Source organism: Carassius carassius, chromosome 5, assembly GCF_963082965.1.
Source record: "Carassius carassius chromosome 5, fCarCar2.1, whole genome shotgun sequence".
NCBI classification, from domain to species: Eukaryota; Metazoa; Chordata; class Actinopteri; order Cypriniformes; family Cyprinidae; genus Carassius; species Carassius carassius.
This window is the reverse complement of record NC_081759.1, coordinates 5,979,645-6,006,940: the sequence shown is the minus strand read 5'-3', so window position 1 is coordinate 6,006,940 and position 27,296 is coordinate 5,979,645. Positions and strand designations below refer to the sequence as shown.

Sequence of the window (27,296 nt, the reverse complement as noted above, 5' to 3'; positions counted from 1 at the left end):
CAGATACAACGCGATTTGCGCTGCGCTATGGCATAGGCGGAGTTTTAAAAACGTTTAGCGGGAGCTCTTTCATAGTCTGTTCCTCCTCCTTTCGGTCAGCAGCAAACATGTATCTGTCCCGTTGTAAGAAGCGAGCGATAGCGCTAGTCCTGCTGATGAGAATTAAGAGAGAAGCAAGGAAGAAGAGGCTACCCTCAGGTCCAGAGAACAATTTGGTGAATTCAGGCTGGTTACGTTACTCTAACGCTAATAGCTTCCTTTTTAGCAGGCCCCTTAAATGCTTGCTATTAACTTGTTTGAAGGTGGTTCTTCTCAAAATTGACAGCGGTGTGTTCATGACACTAACGTTAACCATTCAACTTCGAATTGATTCCGTAATCTTCCGGTAATAGTAGGCAAGACGATGTGTCTGTGAGAGCAAATATAGTGTAGTTACAGTAACTACAGTAGGTGCGTCAGAAATGATTAAACCAGAGGGGACATGTAAATAAATGTGAGCTGAACTAGCGCTTTTTTTTTTTTTTTTACATATTGTTTCAAAGCAGCTTTACAGACATAACAGGAAAATGTTGAAATAATATTGTTAAATATAAGTAGGTAATACCTATTGCTTGACAAAAAAATATATATATATTTCTCATTTTTGCCTATGTAGGAGATCCCAGTTTATTATTATTATAATTCTAATGATGACATGAGTAATGATACATGGTGATATTATTAATACACATGCTTATTCTTTCTCTGTCTCTCTTTCTGCATACAGATGGCTGAAAAAGGTGAATGCTGTAGCAGCAAAGTGTGGGACTACTTTTGCAAATACTTTAACTTTAGTATTATAATTTATTTACAGTACACACACAGACTGTTAAAACCAGCTTCAACTGGAAGAAAGTAAAAGTGTTAAATGTTTAAAACCAGACTGTTTTTTGATCATTAAAAAATATATACTTTTGATGTGCAATTGTTTAGTCATTGAGACTGTAATCTAAGGCTTTTTTTTTTTTTTAAAAAGTGTAAAACGCTGTGTGTGTCTCTTTAACAAGTACTCCTCGCTGCAGACTGTAGCGCGGCGACGTCACGTATGTACGTCACGTATGTACGTGACGTGTGTTTACCGCGCATGCGCAGTAACGTATATGTATTTACCGTAAATACGATTGTGCGCCGTACTGACTGTCATTAATGCGCATATCCAGGTTCATTCACTTCCGGATGTTCGTAAGGTATGGTGGATATGAGATATTACTTTTGTTTTCTTAAAAAATTGCGATTAAATTGCTTTTAATTGTAATAATGCTTTGGTCATAATCACAGAGAGTGCCATTGCAAATGTGTGTGATTTCAAACACTTATGACATGTTTTATGATATAGTATTCGAATGCTGGTCTTTCAAAGTCTTATTTCGCCTAAAATGAACCATTAAAGATGTATTAAAATAGAGCAGTAATACTTTATTAATTTAAGTAATGCCATTGATGGTTGCATGCATTGCAAAAAAAAAAAATCATATTTGTAATCTTTCTCATTAACATTATCAAAGATTAATAGATACTGTAACGCATGTATTGTTCATTGTTAGTTCATGTTAATTAATACATTAACTAGTGTTTACCAATGACACCTTATTGTAAAGTGTTACCTCTTAAATTGACCTTCATATATCTTAATATGACTTTTTGGGGACATTGTCAGTGAGAAGAAATTCAGAGAAGAGACTCACTTCATGTGGCTAGAGTACTGTAATTATCTGTTTTTCTTTCTCTGACAGACTGTATAGCCCTCAACTGTAAAATTTTCAAATTGACAAAAACTTCAAACTTTCAGGCCATGCTTTCTCAAGCCAAGCCAACCTAAATTTTGACTTGACAAAATTTATTAATTTAGTTGATGTTAATGCTGGTAAATTAAATCTCTTAGGTAGTTTACATACAAAGCAAATAACACTTTTTCTAACACCATGCTATAATATATTTAAAAATACATTTTATATTTTCATTGTATGGCTCTTCTGCCTTTCTTCAAAATGATTTAATATTGCTTTAGTATTGTTTGTTATTTTATGTAAATTAGGTGTTGTGAACTGGAGTGCATTGTCTGAACAATACAACCTGAGCTCCGGGAGTCATGTTCTCTGACCCAGTACATACGGTGAAGTGAGATATTTAAAGACTGTCCACCTGGATGTGTGAGGAATCGCAGGAGGAGAGTCCTGTGTGGGTTTTATCCATTCAAAGAATTTGAGGGCTACTGCTTGACTTATTGTTTTATCAGTGATGGAGGTGAATTTCAGATATTTTTTTCTTGTGTCATGTCTATAGTCTTAATCTATATTTCTATATACAATTATATTTTCTGTTTTGTTCTTTGAAATAAATAAAAAAAGATATCTGTCATCAGTTTTTTTTTGGAGGCACCTTGCATAAAATGGGATGCAGACACTGAAAATATACTGTATGTAATCAACTGAACTTAAAACTACTTTATTGGCTTAAATGTTTCACATGCAGAATTGCCAAAGCAAAAGAAAAATGTCAAAATTTCTAGTTAAAAAATAGATAAACAAGAACCATAGCAAAGGAAAGATTAAAATAAGAAAGGCAGTGGCTATTTACACTTAGAGCAAATGGCTATAGATTCTATTTACACTATGTTAAAATAGCAGGATTTTCTGCTATTTATATTACTTATTGCAAATAGTGGCAATTATTTGCACTTCAGTATTGTAGTACATTATAAAACAGTATGCAATAATGACTGAGGGTAAATTATAATTTGAATTCAAATTATTAAATGGATGCCAGCATATTAGGACAATAAAGCCCTCCCTCAAAACTGTTTCATTATTTCCTTCGTTTTTATTTAAAATAAATGCTTTTCTGATGTGATTTGAAATTTGAAAAGGTATGGAAAAAAGGCATATTCGGACCGGATCGATTGCATCATATTGTGAACAACACACGTTTTACCATCTGCACTATTAGAGCCGACGACTGTACTTTATCTGCTGTAATTTTGACTGGCAAAATAAGAAATATAAGGTGCCATTGAAGTGTAATATTACAATATGCACAGTGAAGTAAAGTGCAACAGAATGGTAATACATTGTAAGATACTAAGTTACACAGATATTACAGAATCAACTTTAATTCCGTATAATTTTACCTCAAATGAAACATGGTTAAACACGGTTGTTTTCCCCGTCTTTTTTTACACCGTAATGTTCTTTAATACTTTAACATTTTAATAGAGTTTTCTTTTAAGTATGCGCATCGTTTTAATGCACGCACGACGCGAAAACAACTAACGTCATCACGCAATGCAAATTACAAGCGCATGCGCGGTAAACACATACGTGACGTACCTACATGACGTACGTACGTGACGTCACCGCGCTACAGTCTGCATCGAAGGGTGTCTCCTCTTTAAGAGCGCAGGTGAAGGGTGTGGTCAAACAGAAATGTTTAAAGTTTCCGGGAAAGCAAGCAAGTAAACAGGTTGAAGATAGAAATGAATCGAAAGTGACACAAAATATACAGGATTCGAAGCCCAAAGCGAGTTTGGTACGGTCGCGATTTTATCTTAATAATTTCCGGTTATTTGTTTAATTCATAGAAAAGGGTTTGATGCGTTTGCCGGGAAACAAAGGGAAGCAAGCGAACTTGCCAAGGAAAATATATTTTATCCTATAATCTGATGGGATATCCTCACAATCTTAAAATGATCATATCTGCAATAGTTCTACATCTGCTTCTTCTGTCGCATCAAACAGGTGAGTTGACACGAAAATCTATTCTGGTTTCACTTTAATATGAGATGTTATGCTGAGCTGTTCCTATGTATTTTATAGAGATACTTCATAGTCATTTCCTATAGTGTTTATTCTACATGGTGCTCCAGGGAATTTTCAAACATACCATGGTACATGTTCAAACCCCATGAAAGTTCGATAGTACTTTTTTTGTAAGTGAAACCATTGTACAGAATGATATTGACATAATACTTCAAGATCTAATACCAAGGATTTACAATTGCACCGTATTCAAAAAACATGGTATTACCACAGTACTTTTGCTGCATGTTTGTAAGTGATCTCAGTACTGCTTTAAACCACATTCCTCTGTTCTTCTTCCTGTAGTTTCAGAGGAGCAGGTGCAGCGGTATGTGATTGGAGAGAAGGGGGAGAATACTACACTACAGTGTCTTGACCAGCCAGTTAATGCGTCTTCACTTTATCGCTGGAAGATAAATGGGACTGTTGTTGTAACCCAAAACTCCTCGAAGCCATCAGAGCATCTTTCCATTTCAAACAATGGCTCTCTTTGGATCAGTGGGCTTCAGTATATAGATGAAGGCCAGTATGAATGTGAATCCCAAACAAAGGATGGCATCTCATGGCTAACTCTCTCAAACATCCTGCTTCGAGTTGCCGGTATGGTGCTATGGATATCTAAATCGTACTTGGAAAGCTTTGATATGCAATAGATGTCTCCGGTTTCTGTGAGATCGGGAGTCTGACTTCAAACAGGTTTTTCTGGTTTAACTGCAATGCATGAACCTAGAAAACCATGTGACTGAGAATGTGTAGGATAGACACCATGCATAACGACTAACCAAATTACAAAGTACTTCCTCTTTAACATTTTAAAAAAAGTTAAAAAGTCAAAAAAGTCAAAAGTTTGGGGTCAGGAAGGTTTTTGAAATAAAACAAATATATTTATTTAGCAAGGACTCTTTAAATTAATCAAAAGTGATCGTGAAGAAAAATCCATTTCAATTAAATGCTTTTTTAACCCTTCTTGCATCAAAGGAATGTATGACATTTACCACTAAAATATGAGGCAGGTACAACCGTTTTCAACATTGATAAAAATCAGAAATGTTTCCTGAGCAGCAAATCAGCACATTAAAATGATTTCTGAAGGATCATGTGACACTGAAGAATGGAGTAATGATGCTGAAAATTCAGCTTGGCCATCACGGAAGTAAATTACATTTAAAATATATTAAAATAGAAAATGTTTATTTAAAATTCTAATATTTTTACTGTATTTTTAATAAATAAACCCAGCGTTGATGAGCAAAAGCCTTCTTTAAAATCTTACTGTCCCCAAAGGTTTGTATGGTAGTCACTGTATATGTGTAATTGAATGTCAAAATGTTCGTTTGATATGTAACATGTAAGTAATCTGTTGTTCATTCATTCTGAAGTACTAAAGAAACGTTTTAGATGATTTTGTTGAAATGACAGTCATATTAATAATTATTGTTCGTACATTTGTATTATATTTCAGAGGGTCCAACTAACGTCTCACTGGCCATACAACCAGCAACTCTCTTACAGAATGGAACGTTATATGTCAAAAACGACTCAAATGTGATTTTTAACTGCTCCAGTGAGTCTTTTCCCTCACAAAATTTGACATGGACTGTTGAAGATTTGGCGCTGGACAGTTATGACAAGGCATCTGGGAACAAATCCTTCCTTGAGTTCTCCATAACAAAAATCCAACCAAGAAATCAAGGGATGTACACCTGTACATCCCAGAATACACTCTCCAAGAAAACTGTGAAGAAGAGACAGGAGGTGCTAGTTTACTGTAAGACACACGTTTACATCATTTAAAAAAAAATGATTGGAAATGTAAGCTCATAAATGATTCTTTGAAGCAACATTAGGAGTTAGTTTCAGTTTACCTGGTCAATTGTAGCATTATCTGTGTGGATTTTGTTTGTTTTTATTAGATGTGTGTTATATACTGCATGCTTTAATTGTGTCTTACGTCTTTTTCAGATGCTCCAGAGAGTCGTCCAGAGTGCAGTTGGGAGATGGATAACGAGACATTGGATGTCTTGTTTATATGTAGCTGGAAAGGAGGTTACCCTGTGCCCACTCTGGACTGGCATGAGATCCTTGAAGAAAATGTAATAGCCAAGGGTCCCACGGTCAACTCCACATCCCAGGAGACAGAGCGTTTGGAGGTCCATGTGAATAGGTTTATATTGCATAGTGGAGAGGAAGTGAAGTGTTTTGGACATCATGTGACTGGAAAGAATGATTCCTGCTCCTTTAAGCTCAGTAAGACCATTTTTTTGTCTTAAGACATGTTTTAATGAGATTTACCTTCTGTAATGTTTTAGCTTTCTCAGTGTTTTTTTTTAAGAAGTAATGAATATGGTCTTTCATGTCAGTAAAATGACAGAATAGACATTTTAAGATGTTGCCAGAAATGTGCAATTAAAATAAATGCTGTTTTTAAAATTAAAGTGCTTTTTTTTTATCAAATAATTCAGAAAAAGGATAACACAGTTTCCACAAAAATATATTAGACAGCACTATTTCTTTCAACATTGATGATAATAAATGTTTCTTCAGCAGCAAATCAGCATATTAAAATGATTTCTGAAGAATCACATGACACTGAAGAATGGAGTAATGATACTAAAAATTCAACTTTGTCAACACAGGAATAAATTACATTTATAAATATTTAAATAGAACTCAGTTAATTGAAAATGCAATAATATTTGTTTTTCTGTGTTTTTGATCAAAGGCAGCATTTTTGAACATAAACGACTTCTTTTAAAAACATAAAATCTCTTACCAACCCCACAGTTGTTTTGTAATCACATTTTTCTAACTTACACTATCAGTCCAGTTTTTGCTTGAATAACCAATGTTGCGTGTTTGTGTCCAAACAAATCTAGGAAACCTCTTTTAAAATCAGCCACTATATGTGCAGTTCTTTTGAGTTTTGATCTTTAAACATTCCCAGAATATTCCTGCGGGTTTTTGCTCATTTTCATCATCTTCCACTGCACCTCTGGCTAAATTGACTAAATTGAAACCATTATATTAAATGTGTCTTCCAGAGAAGCCATATCCCATCGGAGATCCCATGGTAAGCGCTTTGGTGGGCAGCAATGTCACCCTCAGCTGTACTGAGTCCGAATCTCTGCCACCGGCTAAGACTGTCTGGAGGCAAAAGGACGACAAAACCATCAACACCACCTCCAAATATATTGTGTCTGTTAACAACAACAACACCTACAGTCTCAAAATAATCAATGTAACTAAGGAAGATGAAGGGATCTACTTCTGCTACAGTATAAATCCTCTTGGTCCAAAAGAGCTGGAAGTGTATCTTACTGTGAAGAGTAAGTTAGAAACTTGAATGTTTCTCCATATTTCTTATTCTTTTTTTTTTTTTAATATATAACAAAAAATATTTTATTCCTAGTTAAAACATGTCCAGGTCATATTTTAACTCAAATTCAAAGTAAAATGAATAAAGGATGAAGATAATTAAACCTTTTTTTTAATATGCCATTCCTTATTTTCACACTGTCACAAGATGCCTGAATGTTTTTAACTTTTTTTATTTGCATTGAAGTAATCTTATGATTTCAGTTGTTTAAGAATGAAATGCATGTTTTCAAAAATCCATCGCAGGTCAGATCTGGAGATAGTTCAAGCACTAGCGATGCTAAAGCTATGCACAAATGTGAACAGACGAGAAGTTTCTGACATTACCTCTCCCTTTGCAAAAGTATTACAAAACATCCGCCACATGAACTTGTTCCCTTTGTTCTTTGTTCTCAGCTTCTGAAGATAATAAAGGGGCCGTGGTTGGTGTCTTTGTTTCTCTTTTTATAATGATGATTGGTGTCACTATTGGTGCAACAATATATTCAAAGCGGGATAGAATTTGTATTGGTAAGTATTTTTGCATACTGAAAGCCTAAATAAAACTCTTTTCATAAAGATAGTTTGGTATAATTTTTATTTAATTTAATTTTTTTATTTTACAGGTTTAGGATTTAGGTAAGTATGACCACAGCTCATTTATAATCAAAGTAATATGTCACTATTATTCCAAAATATGAGTTTATTGTCTTCAAACATACTATAACATGCGCAAGTAAGTAAGGATCCGTGAAGCTGAGGCATTGTAACATTTTCTTTCTAGTCAATTAGATGATGAAATGGGGGATGTATTGAGTTTAGTGGATTCAGATGAAGAGGAAATTGTCCTTGAAACTGAACTCCCTCCGCCGTCAAACGGACATGCAACCACGCTCGTAGAGATTCACAGAAGATCATCCAGTAAGTCAGCGGTGTCCCGAATATGTTTCGACTTTTGTGATATGGTATCAAAAGGAGTTTATTTTGAAAGGAACTGGGAAAATGTATATCATGATGAAATAATAAAAGTAAGGCAAGTTTGAGAAATGCCTCTTTTGATTGAAAGTTGAAAACCCTGGAAATCTCAAATAATTATCAAAACAATTCCCTATTGAATATATTTTCTCCAGTTATGCTCATCTCAGAAATATTTAGTATTTGGTATTGATGATAAATTGTGGGTTTTCTGTACTTTTGGATTTGCTGAAACAAGTGTGTGTTTATTTTACAGGTGATCATGAAGATAACGCAGACAGTACGGTACAACATAACGATCAAACACATTAAGAACCAGCAAAACAGATAGAAGATGATTAGTCATCAATGTAATGTACAGAAAAAAATTGATTCTTCCAAATGGTCAACTCTGCTAAATTATTTGTTTTTGTGTGATATTTTCCTTGTATAATATTCCATCAATCTGTGTAAAGTTTAAAGGTCTTAAACTCATTTTGGAGGTCCTGTTTTTATTTTCAGTATTAGTTTTTAACATACTGGCCTCAATTCATGAAATTAAAATTTTTACTACATAATGCTACAGTATGTCAGTGAACTGTTACGAAATGTTATTGTTACTTGAACTGGTTTGAATGATCCTCTCTGTAAAATTGTATGGGTGAATCTCAACGAAATATGTCAGGGTAATATTTTGTGGCAGAATGATAATAATAATGATAATAATAAAATTCTTAATTATGTGAAGCCTATTTTGTATCATTGCAGTTTCTTTGCATTGTGAAATAATTTTCAAGACTTTTTACTATCTTGGGTGTTTTGCATTGGGGCTGTGCTTAAATTATGACTATATACTGTAAAATTTTAGTAATGTATAAAACAATTCTTAAACTAGCTTTAAATGGCACTGTAAAATAAAATGTATTCAAAGCTGTAAAATCACGATGCCTGAGATGTAAATGACAAGTATAAAACACCGTAACACTGTAAATAAACAGTAGACACACCCAAGTATGTACTGTACTCAGATACACCCTTGATGATGGGTCACGTGGTTTGCCCATCTGGCCACGCTCTCTTGTGAAATGAATCCCTATGATGTGAGGGGAAATTATGCGTTCATGATTTTAGTGGTAAGATGTGCAGTTCGCTTGGAGGGTGTGCTGTCAAAGGTATGGCAATTCAGATTATGTAGACGATATATAAGCATATGCATTTGATAAAAGAGGAAAATACGTTTTCATATTAGTAGAAAATGAGTAGTTCCGGATATGCGCATTTGTTTTTACATGACAGGTGTCTTTAATTGTGACAGAACCGCATGACCTGATCGCGGAGCTGAAACCCGCTCATCCCCCGCGTCTGTACGGCTCTGCCGGCTGCGAGACATGGAGCGTCCGCTTCTCCCCGGACGGATCTTATTTTGCCTGGTCGATGGGACACGGCTTCGTCAAACTCCTCTCCTGGCCGCTGACATCCGAAGAGTGCGTCTGTGTTCATTACACAATGGCTTAATTAATATAGATTTTTATGTAACCCCAAAATAAAATGAATATTATGGGAGAACCTGACACTAACAAAAAAGTAATATCACTTGTGAAAAAAAAACAGCTGAAACCGGTCCTTGTTGGCTGGATTTAACAGGTCTTCAGGTCTGGTCATAGCTGGTTTAACATAAAAATAAAAATGGGTTAAACTTTATTTTAAAGTGTGTTTGTTACAGTGTTCGTATACATTTAAGTACTGAGTAATATTTATTAACAACATTTCTTAACCATAGATTAGGATAAGGGGTTGGTTTAGGGTTATTGTATGTAATTCTGAATAATGTTTTGCTAATACTATGTAACAAGGACCCCTTAAAATAAAGTGGTAACAAAAATAGTTTTATATATTGTATAAGGGATATATCACAGTACCATGGTACTACTACCATGGTACTTGTTTTAACAAAATCACAGGGTAATGTGGAACGATAAAGAAACAATAGAGGAAGCTGAAGCACAACTGAACCTTCTACATTCCTCTTTGTAATATCTGCAGCGCTGAAGCTGGACGCAGTGAAGAGAAGACACTTAACTGCAGGCAAACGGTGTGGGCACTGGCGTTTGGACCATGCATGTCTACCCAAGTGGATGCTTTACATCAGAACAGACGTGATCACGAGCTACTGCTGGCCATTGGTCTAAACAACGGCGTGATCCAAGTGTGGGTCGTCTCAACTGGTAAGACTGAACTCTAGACTCATTTTCACCATCAAGAACTTAGACTGGTCTAAACATTAACAGCATGGTGTTATACACATGTAGTATACAGTTTAATATGTAAGTAAATCCCTGTTCTGTCTTCAGGTAATCTGCGGGTTACTCTAACCGGACATCAGGCTCCTGTTAGGGATTTAGTCTTCGCTCCAAATGGAAGTCTCACGCTTGTATCAGCCTCCCGAGACAAAACTTTAAGGATATGGGACTTGGCGAAGAAAGGTCAGAGCATCTAATTTGGAAGCAACGCATCTTTGCAATTGGATGAAAATAAGTTTTCATGACCCTAAATTTTACTTATGAAGATTGTAATGCTGATATTTGCAGGCACCAGTCCCCATGTGCTGCGGGGTCCAGACTACTGGGTCTTCAGATGTTCCATATCACCTGACAGCAGTGTGATCGCCTCAGTTTGCAACCTCGACTCTGTGAGTTACTCTGCTATGATGTCTTTTAGTAGTTATATAAAGGGTATAGTTATATAATCAGGGAGACTTTTGGTCTCTGCAGCAGGAACAGTTGCACTGCAACAGGATATCCTGTAGAGCCATGCAGATAAAATAATAGCACTATTCTTTAGATTGTCGTGATTGTGATTACTGAACTGTGTTACATCGTCTAAATATTGTTTTCCCAACAGAAGGTGTATTTGTGGAGCTTGAGGTCCTACACCTTCATGAGACACCTTACATATGACCACGAGCGCACCATGGCATCATGTGACTTTTCCCAGGATGGAGCGCTGCTCGCGATCGCTTCATATCATTCGACCACAGGCTGGTGGCTGGACCTGTGGGACCCCTATACAGCTGTTCTCCTGACTAGAGCAGAGTATGTTGGCCATCCAAGATGTTATTTTCTCATATCATATTTGTATTAATAATCTTTTTTTTTTTTTTTTTTTTTACAGTTTACAATAATTATGATGATGATTATTATTATTTAATCAAATTAGAGAAAGCTGTTTTACTTATTTTTGGGACACAAAGTTCAGAACAGCGGGACTGTTCTTTACTGGATTTGGAGAAATTTTACATTACATCACTCGCTCACAAATGGATCCTCTACAGTGAATGGGTGCCGTCAGAATGAGAGTCCAAACAGCTGATAAAAACATCAGAATAATCCACAAGTAATACACACAACTCCAGATGTTAATTGATGGTTATCAGTTCAATCAATTACTAAAAATATCTTTAATTGATGATTAACATATTGTTAAGTGAAAAGCTTCTTGTTTATAAAAAAAAACAACAATTTAATCTAGGCAATTTAAATACAAAAAATAAAATAAAAATACAAGACCATGATCCATAACATTTCTTCCATCCATTGTACTTGCACATCAAAATCCACTGATTTATTTGTTTAGGACTGTTTTTGCCTGTGAACAATGCTTGGTCTGTGCATATTTCATTCATGATTCAGATGGCTTTTTTACTTGAAGAAGCAATTTTATGTATAGAGGACTATAGAGGATTTGTTTCTAACAAACGCACAGCTTTTCACTTCACAAGACATTATTTCGATGGACTGGAGGGATGTGGATGACTTGTGATATTTTGATCAGCTGTTTTGACTCTCATTCTGACGGCACCCATTCCCTGCAGAGGATCCATTGGTGAGCGAGTGATGTAATGTTAAATTTCTCCAAATCTGTTCTTATGAAAAAACAAACTCCTCTACATCGACAGGCCTGAAGGGGAGTACATATTCAGCAAATTAAAATTTCCGGGTGAACTATGTCGCAATATACTGCATGTTGGAAATAGATGTAAAACATATTTTCTTCTCTTTCCAGAGACTGTGAGGTGTGTGCTTACAGAAGTGACAATCTACTGACGTCTCTTAGCTTCTCTCCGGTTGGTCTGCTTCTGGCTTTTAAAGACTACAGGTGAGCAATGAACCATCTATTTGAGATCTGAGCTCTTCAGAACTACATGACCAAACATCACCCTTGTGACCTCACACCTTTCTCTATTGTTTCAAATGACAGTGTTCTGTGTTGCAGGGCGTTACGGATTTGGGATGTGGAACGAGATAAACTGGTCGCAGATACTGATCACAACCGAGCCGGTGGTGTGTGCTGTGCTTTCCATCCACACGGGGGCATCATCGCCACAGGGTATTGCAAGTCACATCATCGAGTTGGAACACATTCAGTTTTGACTGAAAGTGTTTACTCTAGAATGTATACAGAAAAAACACTAAGTAGTTCTTTATATTTGATTGTAGGTGCAGAGATGGACATGTAAAATTCTGGCGAGTTCCTTGTCTCGTTCCGAGCCTTAAGCATCTGTGTCGGATTGCCCTGAGATTCTCCATTTCAACCTATCAAGTGGAGGCTCTTCCCTTGCCCCCAAAAATCCTGGAATACCTTACTTACAGGAACATTCCTAAGCAAAAGACTTTATATTGTAAAGAACACTGCAGATGACTGCAAACAGTAATGTTTGTGGGTCAAACTTGACACCATACTTGAAATATTTAAATACTTTATTTTTTACAAACTACTTTGAAAATGTAACATTTGTTTTACAAAGTACTGAGACAAGAGTTATTTTAAGCTTAAAAAAATAAACATTTCAAAATTATTACAGGGTTCTGCACATAGTTTTTTTTTTTTTCTGACAGAACAATATGAAGAAGTAAACAACTTCCTCTCATGACATCACAGGTCTATGTTACATAACCCTTTTGAAAGTGTGAACCAATGGTCTATCCATCGCTGACTACGATGTCTCTAACAGCCTGGAAAGCTCCAACCATTGAGCTGAGCTGGATCTTTTCACTGGTTCCGGAGGCCAGATGATACCTTATGGTTAAAAAGGAAAGAAAATGAAGCTCACTCAAGTACATAATAAACTTAATCTACTGTTCAAAAGTTTAGGGTTGGTAGAATTTTTCAGTGGTTTCAGTGGCACCAAGGCTGCAATCATTTGATAAGAAATACAGTAAAAACTAAAATTGTGAAATATACAATTTAAAAGAGCTCTCTTCTTTTTTGTTTTATTAGATTTTCAAATGTAATTCATCATCACTCCAGTGTGACAAGATCTTTCAGGAATAATTCTAATATGCTGATTTGCTACTCATGAAACATTTATGATTACTTCCAGTGATTAAAAACAGTTGTGCTGCTTAATATTTGTGTGCAAATTCTGATACTTTTTTTTTCAGGATTCTTTAAGCAGAATGTTCAAAAGAACAGCATTTATTTGGAATAGAAATATTTAGTAATATTATAAATGTCTTTGCGGTCACATTTAACCAACTGAATGCATCCTTGCTAAATTAAAGAATTAATTTGATTGTATATGTTATAAAATATTTATAATTATTTTCAATGACCAATGCATATTAAAATTAATCAAGTGAATCAAAGTTGAACTCCTGTAGATAAAGTATGCAGTTTGCTTCATTCGTATTTAGGTAGTCAAACCAGTCATAAACAGAACAGTGTACATACTTCTCTACTGATTTACTTAAGTTAACATAATAAATGCACTCACTCAATATTGGCAAGTTTTATAAGCAAGCCCATGCGGATGGAGGGTGGGAAGTCCACTGAAAAAGAAACAAAAACATTAGAGCTAAATTAACCCACCTAACTGTGCTCAAATAACACTTTGATTGTGTGACCAATAAATCTGATTTTATTTGATCAACTCTAAATACATTTGATTTAAAAGAAAAAACAAAAACAAAAAAACTACAGAACACATGGCATGCTGTGCGATATATATTTTTTGGCATGCAAAAAAAAATCTACTCATTGCAGTCTGGTTTCTGAAATTGTGTAATGTTTAGCGCACCAGGCAAGGCAAGTTTATTTATATAGCACATTTCGTACACAATGGTAATTCAAAGTGCTTTACATAAAAGAAAGTAAAATAATAATGAAGTCTAGATTTAAATGTGACTAGTGTTTTAGCACATCTGATCTCTTCTGGAAGCGGATTCCAACTGCGGGCGGCATAGTAACTAAAGGCGGACTCCCCTTGTTTTGTGTGAACCCTTGGTATTTCTAACTGACTCGATCCTAGTGATCTGAGTGCTCTGTTAGGTTTATATTCAGTGAGCATATCTGAAATATATTTCGGGCCTAGGTCATTTAGTGACTTATATACGAGTAAAAGTACTTTAAAATCAATCATAAATGTAACTGGAAGCCACTGAGGACTGGTGTGATATGCTCAGATTTTCTGGTTCTAGTCAGAATCCTGGCAGCACTAGCCAGAATCTAGCCATGGGGGTCACAGTCCAGTGACTTCTGTGCCGGTCCCGAGCCCGATAAATAGAGAGGGTTGCGTCAGGAAGGGCATCCGTCATAAAACATTGCCAAATTTAACCATGCGAATCATCAGTACGAATTGCATACCGGATCGGTCGAGGCCCGGGTCAATGAATGTTGTTAGTGGTTATGCCCCACAGGTAGGTTGTGAGTTAGAGGAGAAAGAGAGATTCTGGAATGAATTAGATGAGGTGATGGAGAGTATTTCCATGGGTGAGAGAGTGGTGATAGGAGCGGATTTTTTATGGACATGTTGGTGAGGGGAACAGAGGTGATGGGCAAGTTTGGAGTTCAGGAAAGGAACCTTGAAGGACAGATGGTAATGGACTTTGCTAAGAGGATGGGCATAGCTGTGGTTAACACTTATTTTCAGAAGAGGGAGGAGCATAGAGTGACTTACAAGAGTGGAGGTAGGAGAACACAGGTAGACTACATCCTATGTAGGAGAGGCAATCTGAAAGAAATTAGTGACTGTAAAGTGGTAGTGGGAGAGAGTGTTGCCAGACAGCATAGGATGGTGGTGTGTAAGATGACTTTGTTGGTCTGTAAAAAGAAGAGGTCAAAGAAAGAAGAAAACCAAGTGGTGGAAGCTGAAAAAGGAGGAATGGTGCGAGGAATTTAGACAGAAGTTGAGACAGGCTCTGGGTGGTCAGGCAGTGCTGACAGATGACTGGGAAACTACAGCAGAAGTAATCAGGGAGACAGGGAGAAAGGTGCTGGGTATGTCATCCGGAAGGAGGAAAGAAGATAAGGAGACTTGGTGGTGGAATGAAAAAGTTCAGGATAGTATCCAGAGGAAGAGGTTAGCCAAGAAGAAGTGGGACATGGACAGGACTGAAAAGAATAGACAGGAATACAAGGAGTTACAGCGCAGAGTGAAGAGGGAGGTGTCTAGGGTCAAGTAGAAGGCATATGACGAGTTGTACACTAGAGAAGGAGAGAAGGACTTGTACAGGTTAGCTAGGCAGAGAGATCGATATGGGAAGGATGTGCAGCAAGTTAGAGTTATTAAGGATAGAGATGGAAGGGTGCTCACAAGTGCGGAGAGTGTACAGAGGAGATGGAAGGAGTACTTTGAGGAGCTGATGAATGAGAAAAAATGAGAGAAAAAAACAAAAAAAAAGTAGAAGGGGTGAATTCTGTGGAACAGATAGTAGATAAGATTAGAAAGGATGAAGTCAGGAAGGCTTTGAAGAGGATGAAAAGTGGAAAGGCAGTTGGTCCTGACGACATCCCGGTGGAGGTCTGGAAGTGTCTAGGAGAGGTAGCTGTGGAAATATTTGACTAGATTGTTCAACAGGGTTTTAGAGAGTGAGAGGATGCCTGAGGAATGGAGAAGAAGTGTGTTAGTGCCGATCTTTTAGAATAAGGGTGATGTGCAGAGTTGCAGCAACTATAGGGGGATAAAGTTGATGAGCCATACAATGAAGCTATGGGAAAGAGTAGTGGAAGCTAGGTTAAGGAAGGTAGTGGAAATTTGTGAGCAGCAGTATGGTTTCATGCCCAGAAATAGCACAACAGATGCAATTTTTGCTCTGAGAATTTTGATGGAGAAGTATAGTGATGGTCAGAGGGAGTTGCACTGTGTGTTTGTAGACTTGGAGAAAGCGTATGACAGGGTGCCAAAAGAAGAGCTGTGGTACTGTATGAGGAAGTCAGGAGTAGCAGAGGAGTATGTCAGAGTGGTGCAGGACATGTATGAGAGGAGCAGGACAGTGGTGAGGTGCGCTGTAGGTCAGACAGAGGAGTTCAAAGTGGAGGTGGGACTGCATCAGGGATCGGCTCTGAGCCCCTTCCTGTTTGCTATAGTGATAGACCAGTTGTCAAAGGAGGTCAGACAGGAGTCTCCTTGGACAATGATGTTTGCAGATGACATTGTGATCTGTAGTGAGAGCAGGGAGCAAGCAGGTGGAGGAAAACCTAGAGAGGTGGAGGTTTGCGCTGGAGAGAAGAGGAATGAAAGTCAGTCGTAGTAAGACTGCGTACATGTGTGTGAATGAAAGGGAGGGAAGTGGAACAGTAAGGTTACTCGGTGAAGAAGGTACAGGAATTTAAATACTTGGGGTCAACAGTCCAGAGTAATGGAAAGTGTGCGAAAGAGGTAAAGAAGCGAGTGCAGGCAGGTTGGAATAGGTGGAGAAAGGTGTCGGGAGTTCTGTGTGATAGGAAAATATCAGCGAGAATCAAGGGGAAGGTGTATAGGACAGTGGTGAGACCAGCTATGCTGTATGGTTTACAGACAGTGGCACTGAGGAAGAGACAGGAATCAGAGCTAGAGGTAGCAGAGCTAAAAATGTTGAGGTTCTCTTTGGGAGTGACAAGATTGGACAGGATTAGGAACGAGTACATCAGAGGGACAGCTCATGTTGGACGTTTGGGGGACAAAGTTAGGGAGGCCAGATTAAGATGGTTTGGACATGTTCAGAGGAGGGAGAGTGACTATATTGGTAGGAGAATGTTGGACATGGAGCTGCCTGGCAGGAGGCAAAGAGGAAGACCAAAGAGGAGGTATATAGATGGAATTAATGAGGATATGAAGCTAGTTGGTCCAAGTGTTGAGGATGCAGAAGATAGGGATAGGTGGATAGAGATGATTCGCTGTGGCGACCCCTGAAGGGAAAAGCCGAAAGAAGAAGAAGAAGTCAGAATCCTGGCAGCAGCGTTCTGGATGAGCTGCACCTGTCTAATGGTCTTTTTGGGAAGGCCGGTGAGGAGCCCATTACAATAGTCCACCCTGCTGGTGATGAAGGCATGAACAAGTTTCTCCAAGTCTTGGCTGGAAACAAAATATCTAATTCTTGCAATGTTTTTTAAATGATAGTATGCTGATTTAGTTACTGCTTTGACATGACTACTGAAACTAAGGTCTGTCTCCAGAATCACACCAAGATTCCTGACTTGATATTTAGTTGTTTGACCCCTAGAATCAAGGTATGCATTCACCTTGAACACTTCATCTTTGTTTACTAGGGCAAGGGCAGGGAAAACATGTAGCTCATCATCAATATATAAAAATGGTGATGGGTTGTGTGTGGCATTCTGGTCTGCTTTAGTTATTTTGAACAGGAACCAGTTAAAGAGCCATGCATGGCTGAATTAAAAGTGTAGTCTTACCACGGTGAATGAGAAGATGGACTTCTGTTAAAATGTCATGAAGTGCCAGACCTTTTAGAGTTTTGAGCTGCAGAATTTCTGTTGGACCCAGATAAGGACTTTGGAAACGTCATAAACTAATATCAGCAACTTACAACTCCACAATTCCAATTCCTGTATAAACACTTAAATGCCATTAATAAACTTATCAGCTTAGTAAATTTTAAATAAACATTATTTTTTTAAATAAAAGAATATATAATTATAATAGCAAACAATTAAAATCTATATTTCAATAATTCTTTTTATTCCTTTTTCTATAGTCATAATTATAAAAGAAATTTGATTTTGCATATTCAAAATATAACATGTATAAAGAACAAATGTAATGCATTGAGCATAGTCTGCTGTAATTTTCCTGATATGCATATATTTGTAAATATATATTCATCTGAAATGTTATTTGCTTGATACATTTATTGACTTTAATACTACTGATATTCTCCAGTATGTATGTTTTAATTTTGGCTCTAAGAGTTAATGTAGAAATTTCTAAATTGTATTGAGCTTTTTGTTAATGCTTTGGAAAATATATATAAAAAGAAATCTGAATTATTAAACTAAGAAAAAATAGTGCATATACATTCTACATTATTATGAATCATTATATAATTACAAAACTACTACTACTACTACTACTACTACTACTACTAGTAATTATATTTTGTAATGATCAATTTATAAAATGTAAATTTAATGTTTACTTTAATTTTATTTAGAATTTTTGGAGATGCTGCCAGGGATTTTCTTATCCCTTCACAGCAATTAAAACAGAAAAAATAAAATAAAAACTACCATCATAAACATTACAAATAAATAAAAAGAAATGTTATGGGTTACTGTAAGGCTTGGAGAACTAACTAACCAACCTGTAGAGTAGAAAGGATACGGTTATATGCAGTGGTGAAGTCTTTATTGAGGGCCCAGTCCAGTATGTTGGCGATGTCAGATCTGAGCGGATGTCCAGTACAGGTGTACACCATCTCCTCTGTCACCTTCCCATAGGCCATGTGTGTACTCTGTCCATGAAAACACACAATACATATTTTCTCAATATTTTTCATGCCAGCAGCAATGCAGTAAGCAAACCACAAAACGTTTTGATATTTTTTTCACTTTTTCATATGATACACACCTGTAAAATGTTTAATGATCGCCTCATGTCTCCTGTTGAAAGGGTCACAATGGCCTTCATGCCATCTGGAGTGTGAAAAACAGTGAAAAACAGATTTTTAAATATGCATGAATCTATGCTAGGAACATACAATGTTTGGTTTTATTTGCACAAAGTTGTGTAATGCGCCAGAGGGCAGAGCCCATATAAAATGTGTTTTTGTGTGAAGAGTTTTTAATCAAATTGACCACTTCAGCCAGGGTATTTTGTGTTCAGGGTCTTTTGAGTGGATCCATCTGATGACACACTTCAGATATCATCCCAAAATTCAGACGGCCTTAATACTGTCATGTCAATGGTGCTCTCTTCAACCCGCACAAAATATAACTGGCCTCTAATTACATACAAATAAAGGTTTACCTTTTCTGGGAAAAGTAACTAAAATAAAAATTGAGTGTTGTGGATTTCTTTCAGAATGCAATCAATTCAACACTAATTTCATACAGAAATAACATCCTCTTGACCCGGATTGGCTGTGATGAGGCTCACCTCTCTTGCTGTATCACATGCTCTAGTCTGGGAATCATCTGGCCCTGGGACAGGGGGCCGAAACGAAACCGTGTGCATCGAGACTGCAGCGCAGGTATGATCTTTGAAAGGTAGTTACAGATCAGACAGAAACGTGTGTTCTCTGTAAACTTCTCAATGACTGAGAAAGAGAGGGAGTGAAAAAAAAAATACATATCAGGTGAGGCTTAATAAAGTCTGCATAAATAAATCTCCAAAAGGACTGAAAAAATAAAATGTATTATTTTTTTAAATCATAAAAATTATTTAAATAAAAGATAATTATAAAACACATTATTATTATTACATTATTATTATTACATTTGATAATAACTATAAAGAATAGATCTTTATCTATAACATCCAGAACACACATTCATACATTTTAAAGCATAAAAGCAGATGCTGTGTCACAATTATCATAAATATCCCAAATATTAACTCTTTAAATATTTTTTTAAATCACACTGCTCTCATTCAAAATATATGAAAAATAATTGAAATTAAAAGATGCTTAAAATAAATAATTAAACAGTCCAATCACATTGCTTATTCAAGTCTAAAAAAAAAAATAATAATTACATTAAATAACAAAAATATTTGACCCTGGACCACAAAACCAGTCTTGAGTGTCAATTTTTTCCAAAATTTTGATTTATGCGTCATTTAAAAGCTGAATAAATAAGCTTTCCATTGATGGAAAGGTTTGTTAGGATTGACCGAGATACAACTATTTGAAAATCTGGAATCTGAGGTTGCAAAAAAATCTTAATACTGAGAAATTGCCTTTAAAGTTGTCCAAATGAATTCTTAGCAATGCATATTATGAATCAAAAATTACGTTTTGATATATTTACGGTAGGAAACTTGCAAAATATCTTCATGGAACATGATCTTTACTTAATATCCTAATGATTTTTTAAATAAAAGAAAAATCGATAATTTTGTTCTATTCAATGTTTAATCTATTCAATGTTTATTTGTGTACTGCTACAAATAAACCCCAGCGACTTAAGGCTGCTTTTGTGCTCCAGGGTCACATATTTAAAATCAAGAATAATATAAAAAGGCATGAAATTAAAATAACAACAATAATAACAACAACAAACAGATACTTATTTACTTCGATATCCAGAACAGATATTCTTACATCTTAAAACCTAAAATAAAGCATACAGTTTTTAGTAGAATCAGATGCTTGGTCAAATTTAACCTTAAACTCTCTAAATATTTGTTTTGCCAATCATAAATCACACTGCTCTCATTCATGTCTCACTGTGGACAGTGAAATGGCAGAACCCTATTCTTCTGCCATCGGGACATTTGGGGGCTCAGCAGGTGAGCTGATGGAGGGGCAGATGGTACACTACCTCTCCTTAAAGCATTCTGTGCGTCCTGGGTCATAGCATCCGCCTCGTCCAGGATCACCAACTTAAAGCCTTTCCTACAAGAAGCAAACATAGAGAACGGAACATTATTTTATAACAACAGTATATATTTTAATGGAATAAAAGCCTAAAGACAAGATGTCATTGATAGTTTCTTGCAATGTATTGCTGTATGTGAGAACATATTTTATACTATACAAACTGTTCATGAATGGCATGTAAGGGTGAGTACTGTTTTTACTTGAAGATGGTTCGTGTGCTGGCAAAGCTGAGGATCGGCCCCCTCACCACATCTATGCCACGGTCATCTGACGCATTGAGCTGATGAAGTCAAATTCACCAACATTTCCATTATTACAAAAACAAAAAATACATTTAAAAGGTTTGCAACAATCATACTTCGCTTTCATTTTTTAATATCCATTAAAAAGTGATCATAAATTAGTGCATACAGAATAGTAACAGAATTTTATAGATTTAATATAAATTATTAGGCAGTACTATCAGTGATTCTGACGGCACCCATTCACTGCAGAGTATACACTGGACAGCAAGTCATGTAATGCTAAATTTTACTCAAATTGGATGACCTCATATCTTTTGACATGGGGAAAAAGTCACCAAACATATGCATCTGGAAAACAACTGCAAACATCTACAGTACCTCCAGGACCATAGAGTTGAACTCTTTATCTTTGTACAGCTGTTTGGCACATGCTAGTATAGTAGAGGTTTTTCCTGTTCCTGGAGGTCCATAGAAGAGCAGATGAGGCAATCGGTCTTCACTGATGAACTTCTGAACTGTGAAAGAAAAAGAAAGAGGACGTTCATTAAAAATTCATTTTTATAGAAATTTCAAGAACACACTGGTCATTTAGAGATATACTAGAAAAAATGGTTGCAAAAGTACAAGTTTAAGTCCTCTGAAGCCATACAGTTTTGTGTAAAAATCTAATCTTAGTTTGTTAATAATACTAATAATGAAGGAATACAATTTACAGAGGTGGAAAGTAACGAATTACATTTACTCGCGTTACTGTAATTGAGTAGCTTTTTTGTGTACTAATACTTTTTAAAGTAATTTTTTTAATCTGTAATTTTACTTTTACTTAAGTATATTTTGTTTGAAGTATTGTACTTCGCTACATTTTAAAACACATTAATTACTGAGTAAAAAAATAAATAAATCGCTCCCTGGAAACTACGGCAGTAAATAATGGGCAGGAGGGCAAACTGGCGCTAAAATCACAAGAAAGATGCAGACGGACAAAACAGGCGTTAGTGGTGCAGACACCGCTGAAAACGAAACCCCGTCATATTCTGAAGTTGAACTCGAAGGAAATGAAGTGAACCCCTGGCCATATGTATGCTCTATTATGCAGTGTAAGCTGTACTTGCCTAGGAAGACCAAACTAGCAGCTTATAAAATCTCGACAAGACATCAACCCTTCGCAAGAATGTAGAGGTAAGCTAAATAATTGCATCGTTGCATTGGTGGTTAAAATGAAGCTTTGACATTTTAGCAAGAGGTTTTGCACAAATTAGCCAAAAAGACAGTGGTGAGGAGTGTGCTATTTTTGTTTTAATGACGTCTCCTAAAATCCATTTAGAATGATCACAAAATTGAAGATATAGGGGCAGAAAATTAACATATTTATATAATTTCATATAATAAATCAAAATCACACAAAGAATGCCATCTTTTCCTCCAAAAATCATCATGAATATATACATAACAGTTCAGTAAACAAGTTAATTAAGATACTTGCGTTTTAGACACCATATTGCCTTTTTTAGCTCTATTTCTACAACAGAAAATAATTCCAAACACAGCCACCAAAGCACAGTTTTGCGTCTCTGAGCAATGTGACAGTGTTTCGTTCCTGAATGAATCAATCGTTTAAATGATTCGGTTCAATCGTAATGACTCGCTTATTAACAGTGACTTGCTGACACATACTGGCCATTTTAATTTCACATTTAAAGTATCTTTTGATTTTTTTAAAATAATTAATTTCTTATCATTTCAAATGAGTATTCAACATTTTATGTCTTGTATATCAAAACATTATTCATGCATTTGTAACTGCAGGTTAAATGCATTCTTGTCCTGCACTAAACAGTGTAATACATCTAAATGCCACTTCCAATGAATCTTCTGCATTTCCTCTGCATTAAAAGATGAGTTTGTTGATACTGATTTGCCTGGTAACAGCCCAAATGTTTTATTATTCTAAATAACTGATTCCTTTAATTAAAAACAACTAGTTTGAGATTAATAGACCTATCCAAGGGGTGTCAAACTCAGTTCCTGGAGGGCCGTAGCCCTGTAGAGTTTAGTTCTAACCCTGCTCCAGCACACATATCCTGTAGTTTTCAAATAAACCTAAATGATTAGATTAGCTGGATCAGGTGTGTTTAATTAGGGTTATATCTAAACTGTGCAGGACTGTGGCCCTCCAGGAACTGAGTTTGACACCCTTGCCTGTCCCATTTTTGACTCCCTCCCACTGTTAAAATGTAACTAAGTAATTTTTACTCCGAGTAAATTTTAAATGAGCTACTTTTTACTTTTACTTGAGTAGATTTTTAGACTGGTACTTTTACTTGTACTTAAGTAAAATTTCATTAATGTAATGGTACTTTTACTTGAGTAGAATATTTTTGTATTCTTTCCACCTCTGACAATTTATAATTCATTGATCACTGCTTACTTGTGCTCAGGATGTCTTGATGAGAGATGAGGTCATCTAATGTCTGTGGCCTGTACTTTTCAACCCTGAAAATCAAGAAATTTGAAAGAAATAAAAAAAAAACTGTTTTTGTTTCATTATATTGTTTATCTAGTGGAGTGTCAGCAATTCTAATGAACTGTCTTACCTTAAAAAAACTATATATGAAACGACAGTAGCTATCATCACAAGTAGATATTATTAATAAAGAGTTTATCATTTCAGACATGTTACTTTGCAGTGAACTGAGTCGTCATCGCTCTTCTCAATCAATGATACGATGTCAGCTGTCATAATAATAATACAGTTCTGATACGTTCTTGTGCATGTATTTCATACACACTAAAAGACGAGCTCAATTACAGCCCATAGTGATTTAATATCCATAAATGAATATGGCCATAAGTACAGAATAAGCACAATCCAAATGTAAACAAAGCAAACTTTGCAGCACACGTCGGCTACAGAATATCTCAAGTAAAGTAATAAACATTTTAAGCATTAGCTAAGAACACAAGATCGAAATTTGTACAACTAAACGGAAAAGACATTACCATGGTAAATTTCTCGTCTGGAGTTGTGCTCTACTTGTTGATGCCATCCTCTTCTATGGTGCTCAATCAGCCACGCGATGTGCTTTGGCGCGTTTTCTTCTTCTTCTTCTTCTTCTTCTTCTTCTTCTTCTTCTTGTTGTTCAATGGCCGTTCGCTCCTTAGGAGCATTACCGCCACCTACTGTATATCTTGCGCACATGGGTGATGAATCTGTATTGCTCAAAAACAGGGTTCTTCAAATCTTGCCCTGGAGGGCCAATCTACTGCAGAGTTTAGATACAACCCTTATCAAACTTACCTACCTGTGATTTTTTAATGATTGATTAGCATTATCAGATGTGTTTGATTAGGGTTAGAGCTAAACTATGCAGGAAAGTGGATCTCTTGGGCCAGATTTATCCCTGCTCAAAACAACATAACAAAAAAATATTGTAATGCACCCACCCCAGAGGATCAGAGCTTACACAGGGCTCCTCAACCTCTTGGATGGGCAGAAGCATCATGATCCTCATCCTCAAACACTAAATCCTGTGGTCTAGTCCTTTAAGCTCAAAAACATTTACAACCCGAATTCCGGAAAAGTTGGGACGTTTTTTAAATTTTAATAAAATGAAAACTAAAGGAATTTCAAATCACATGAGCCAATATTTTATTCACAATAGAACATAGATAACGTAGCAAATCTTTAAACTGAGAAATTTTACACTTTTATCCACTTAATTAGCTCATTTAAAATTTCATGCCTGCTACAGGTCTCAAAAAAGTTGGCACGGGGGCAACAAATGGCTAAAAAAGCAAGCAGAATTGAAAAGATTCAGCTGGGAGAACATCTAGTGATTAATTAAGTTAATTGATATCAGGTCTGTAACATGATTAGCTATAAAAGCTTTGTCCTAGAGAAGCAGAGTCTCTCAGAAGTAAAGATGGGCAGAGGCTCTCCAATCTGTGAAAGACTGCGTAAAAAATTGTGGAAAACTTTAAAAACAATGTTCCTCAACGTCAAATTGCAAAGGCTTTGCAAATCTCATCATCTACAGTGCATAACATCATCAAAAGATTCAGAGAAACTGGAGAAATCTCTGTGCGTAAGGGACAAGGCCGGAGACCTTTATTGGATGCCCGTGGTCTTCGGGCTCTCAGACGACACTGCATCACTCATCGGCATGATTGTGTCAATGACATTACTAAATGGGCCCAGGAATACTTTCAGAAACCACTGTCGGTAAACACAATCCGCCGTGCCATCAGCAGATGCCAACTAAAGCTCTATCATGCAAAAAGGAAGCCATATGTGAACATGGTCCAGAAGCGCCGTCGTGTCCTGTGGGCCAAGGCTCATTTAAAATGGACTATTTCAAAGTGGAATAGTGTTTTATGGTCAGACGAGTCCAAATTTGACATTCTTGTTGGAAATCACGGACGCGGTGTCCTCCGGGCTAAAGAGGAGGGAGACCTTCCAGCATGTTATCAGCGTTCAGTTCAAAAGCCAGCATCTCTGATGGTATGGGGGTGCATAAGTGCATACGGTATGGGCAGCTTGCATGTTTTGGAAGGCTCTGTGAATGCTGAAAGGTATATAAAGGTTTTAGAGCAACATATGCTTCCCTCCAAACAACGTCTATTTCAGGGAAGGCCTTGTTTATTTCAGCAGGACAATGCAAAACCACATACTGCAGCTATAACAACAGCATGGCTTCGTCGTAGAAGAGTCCGGGTGCTAACCTGGCCTGCCTGCAGTCCAGATCTTTCACCTATAGAGAACATTTGGCGCATCATTAAACGAAAAATACGTCAAAGACGACCACAAACTCTTCAGCAGCTGGAAATCTATATAAGGCAAGAATGGGACCAAATTCCAACAGCAAAACTCCAGCAACTCATAGCCTCAATGCCCAGATGTCTTCAAACTGTTTTGAAAAGAAAAGGAGATGCTACACCATGGTAAACATGCCCCGTCCCAACTATTTTGAGACCTGTAGTAGAAATCAAAATTGAAATGAGCTCATTTTGTACATAAAATTGTAAACTTTCTCAGTTTAAACATTTGCTATGTTATCTATGTTCTATTGTGAATAAAATATTGGCTCATGTGATTTGAAAGTCTTTTAGTTTTCATTTTATTAAAATTTAAAAAACGTCCCAACTTTTCCGGAATTCGGGTTGTAAAACCACCTTAACAAATATCTGAATATCACTCAAACCCTTTCCCAGAAGGACAACAAAGCTCACTGACCTGTTCCTTATATTGCTAAAAAAAAAAAAGACTGAATTTAGTCCTGTGTGTACCATCCGTAATCTAGAAATTATAACTTCTTCCTTTCTGTGCCTTCCATAAAAGTGTTCTTTTTTTCCTTACTGATTTTACCATAATACCACCTACCTGTGCTGCTAATTTCCCATCTTTGTTGCCATATTCTTATTATTTTCCTGTCAATTACTGATTTTATCTAATTTCTTCCTAGAGGTATGCATGTTCAATGTTAAAGAAAACAGCAACAAGAAATTCTTTCAGTATTAGAGCTTTTTTAACATCATTTTCAAATAATATCAGAGCATCCATTGTAGATCTTTTCTTCCTAAAACCACTCTGAGCTGATATTTACATATTTATTCTTTCTCCGTACTATCATTTTATTCATTACCTTGCACAAGAGCAATTGGCCTATAACTATTAGATTTTGTTGCATCTTGCATCACCTGGTTTCACTACTGGTATCACTATTGCACTTTTCCAATCTTTGGTTAAGGTGCCTTTCATTATAAATATGGTTATATAAATCGTTCAATTGTTAATGGCTATTTTTTAACTAAAAATAATTAAATCAACTCCTTGTTTTTTTACAAACATTCTAATTAGTTCTTGTCTTCTTTTTAAGAACTGATTATTCAAGTTTTCAATACTATGAACTATGAAGCAAAAGTTCTCCTTCTTCTTCAATTACAGGGATCTGTTTATAATTATTAATACCTTTCATTTTCCTAATCATTCTCCGTACCACATGCATTCCAGTCTCTCTACCAATTTTGTTACAGAGTTCCTGCCAAGCCTTTCTCTTTGCACTTTTAATTACCCATCTTGCAGCTGCCCTTTT

The 27,296-nt window shown here is 36.3% G+C and overlaps 3 protein-coding genes across 4 annotated transcripts; 2 read left to right on the top strand and 1 right to left on the bottom strand.

The window, feature by feature from the left end:
- Positions 1-1,014: 1,014 nt before the first annotated feature.
- On the top strand, positions 1,015-8,833 carry vsig10 (V-set and immunoglobulin domain containing 10). The gene is made up of 10 exons (XM_059549578.1): positions 1,015-1,026; positions 3,415-3,773; positions 4,140-4,433; positions 5,296-5,601; positions 5,796-6,080; positions 6,875-7,159; positions 7,605-7,718; positions 7,814-7,826; positions 7,972-8,108; positions 8,419-8,833. Exons 2-10 carry the CDS (start codon positions 3,698-3,700, stop codon positions 8,472-8,474), a joined length of 1,566 nt encoding a protein of 521 aa, XP_059405561.1. The 5' UTR covers positions 1,015-1,026; positions 3,415-3,697; the 3' UTR covers positions 8,475-8,833.
- Positions 8,834-9,183: 350 nt separating this feature from the next.
- wsb2 (WD repeat and SOCS box containing 2) lies at positions 9,184-13,289 on the top strand. Of its 2 annotated transcripts, none has more exons than XM_059549575.1 (9): positions 9,184-9,313; positions 9,457-9,625; positions 10,185-10,366; positions 10,493-10,624; positions 10,730-10,830; positions 11,043-11,233; positions 12,204-12,296; positions 12,414-12,527; positions 12,638-13,289. In XM_059549575.1, exons 1-9 carry the CDS (start codon positions 9,280-9,282, stop codon positions 12,837-12,839), a joined length of 1,218 nt encoding a protein of 405 aa, XP_059405558.1. In that variant the 5' UTR covers positions 9,184-9,279; the 3' UTR covers positions 12,840-13,289. The 2 variants fall into 2 exon arrangements, with proteins under 2 accessions (XP_059405558.1, XP_059405559.1); XM_059549576.1 differs by having other exon boundaries at positions 12,618-12,802.
- rfc5 (replication factor C (activator 1) 5) lies at positions 12,881-24,328 on the bottom strand. Its single transcript, XM_059549577.1, has 11 exons — positions 24,205-24,328; positions 23,633-23,697; positions 21,583-21,719; positions 21,160-21,239; positions 20,901-20,974; positions 19,513-19,672; positions 18,985-19,102; positions 18,739-18,868; positions 17,811-17,888; positions 13,915-13,969; positions 12,881-13,217 (listed from the first exon to the last, which is right to left on the bottom strand). The coding sequence occupies exons 1-11, from the start codon at positions 24,249-24,251 to the stop codon at positions 13,121-13,123; spliced, it is 1,041 nt and encodes a 346-aa protein (XP_059405560.1). The 5' UTR covers positions 24,252-24,328; the 3' UTR covers positions 12,881-13,120.
- Positions 24,329-27,296: the final 2,968 nt, after the last annotated feature.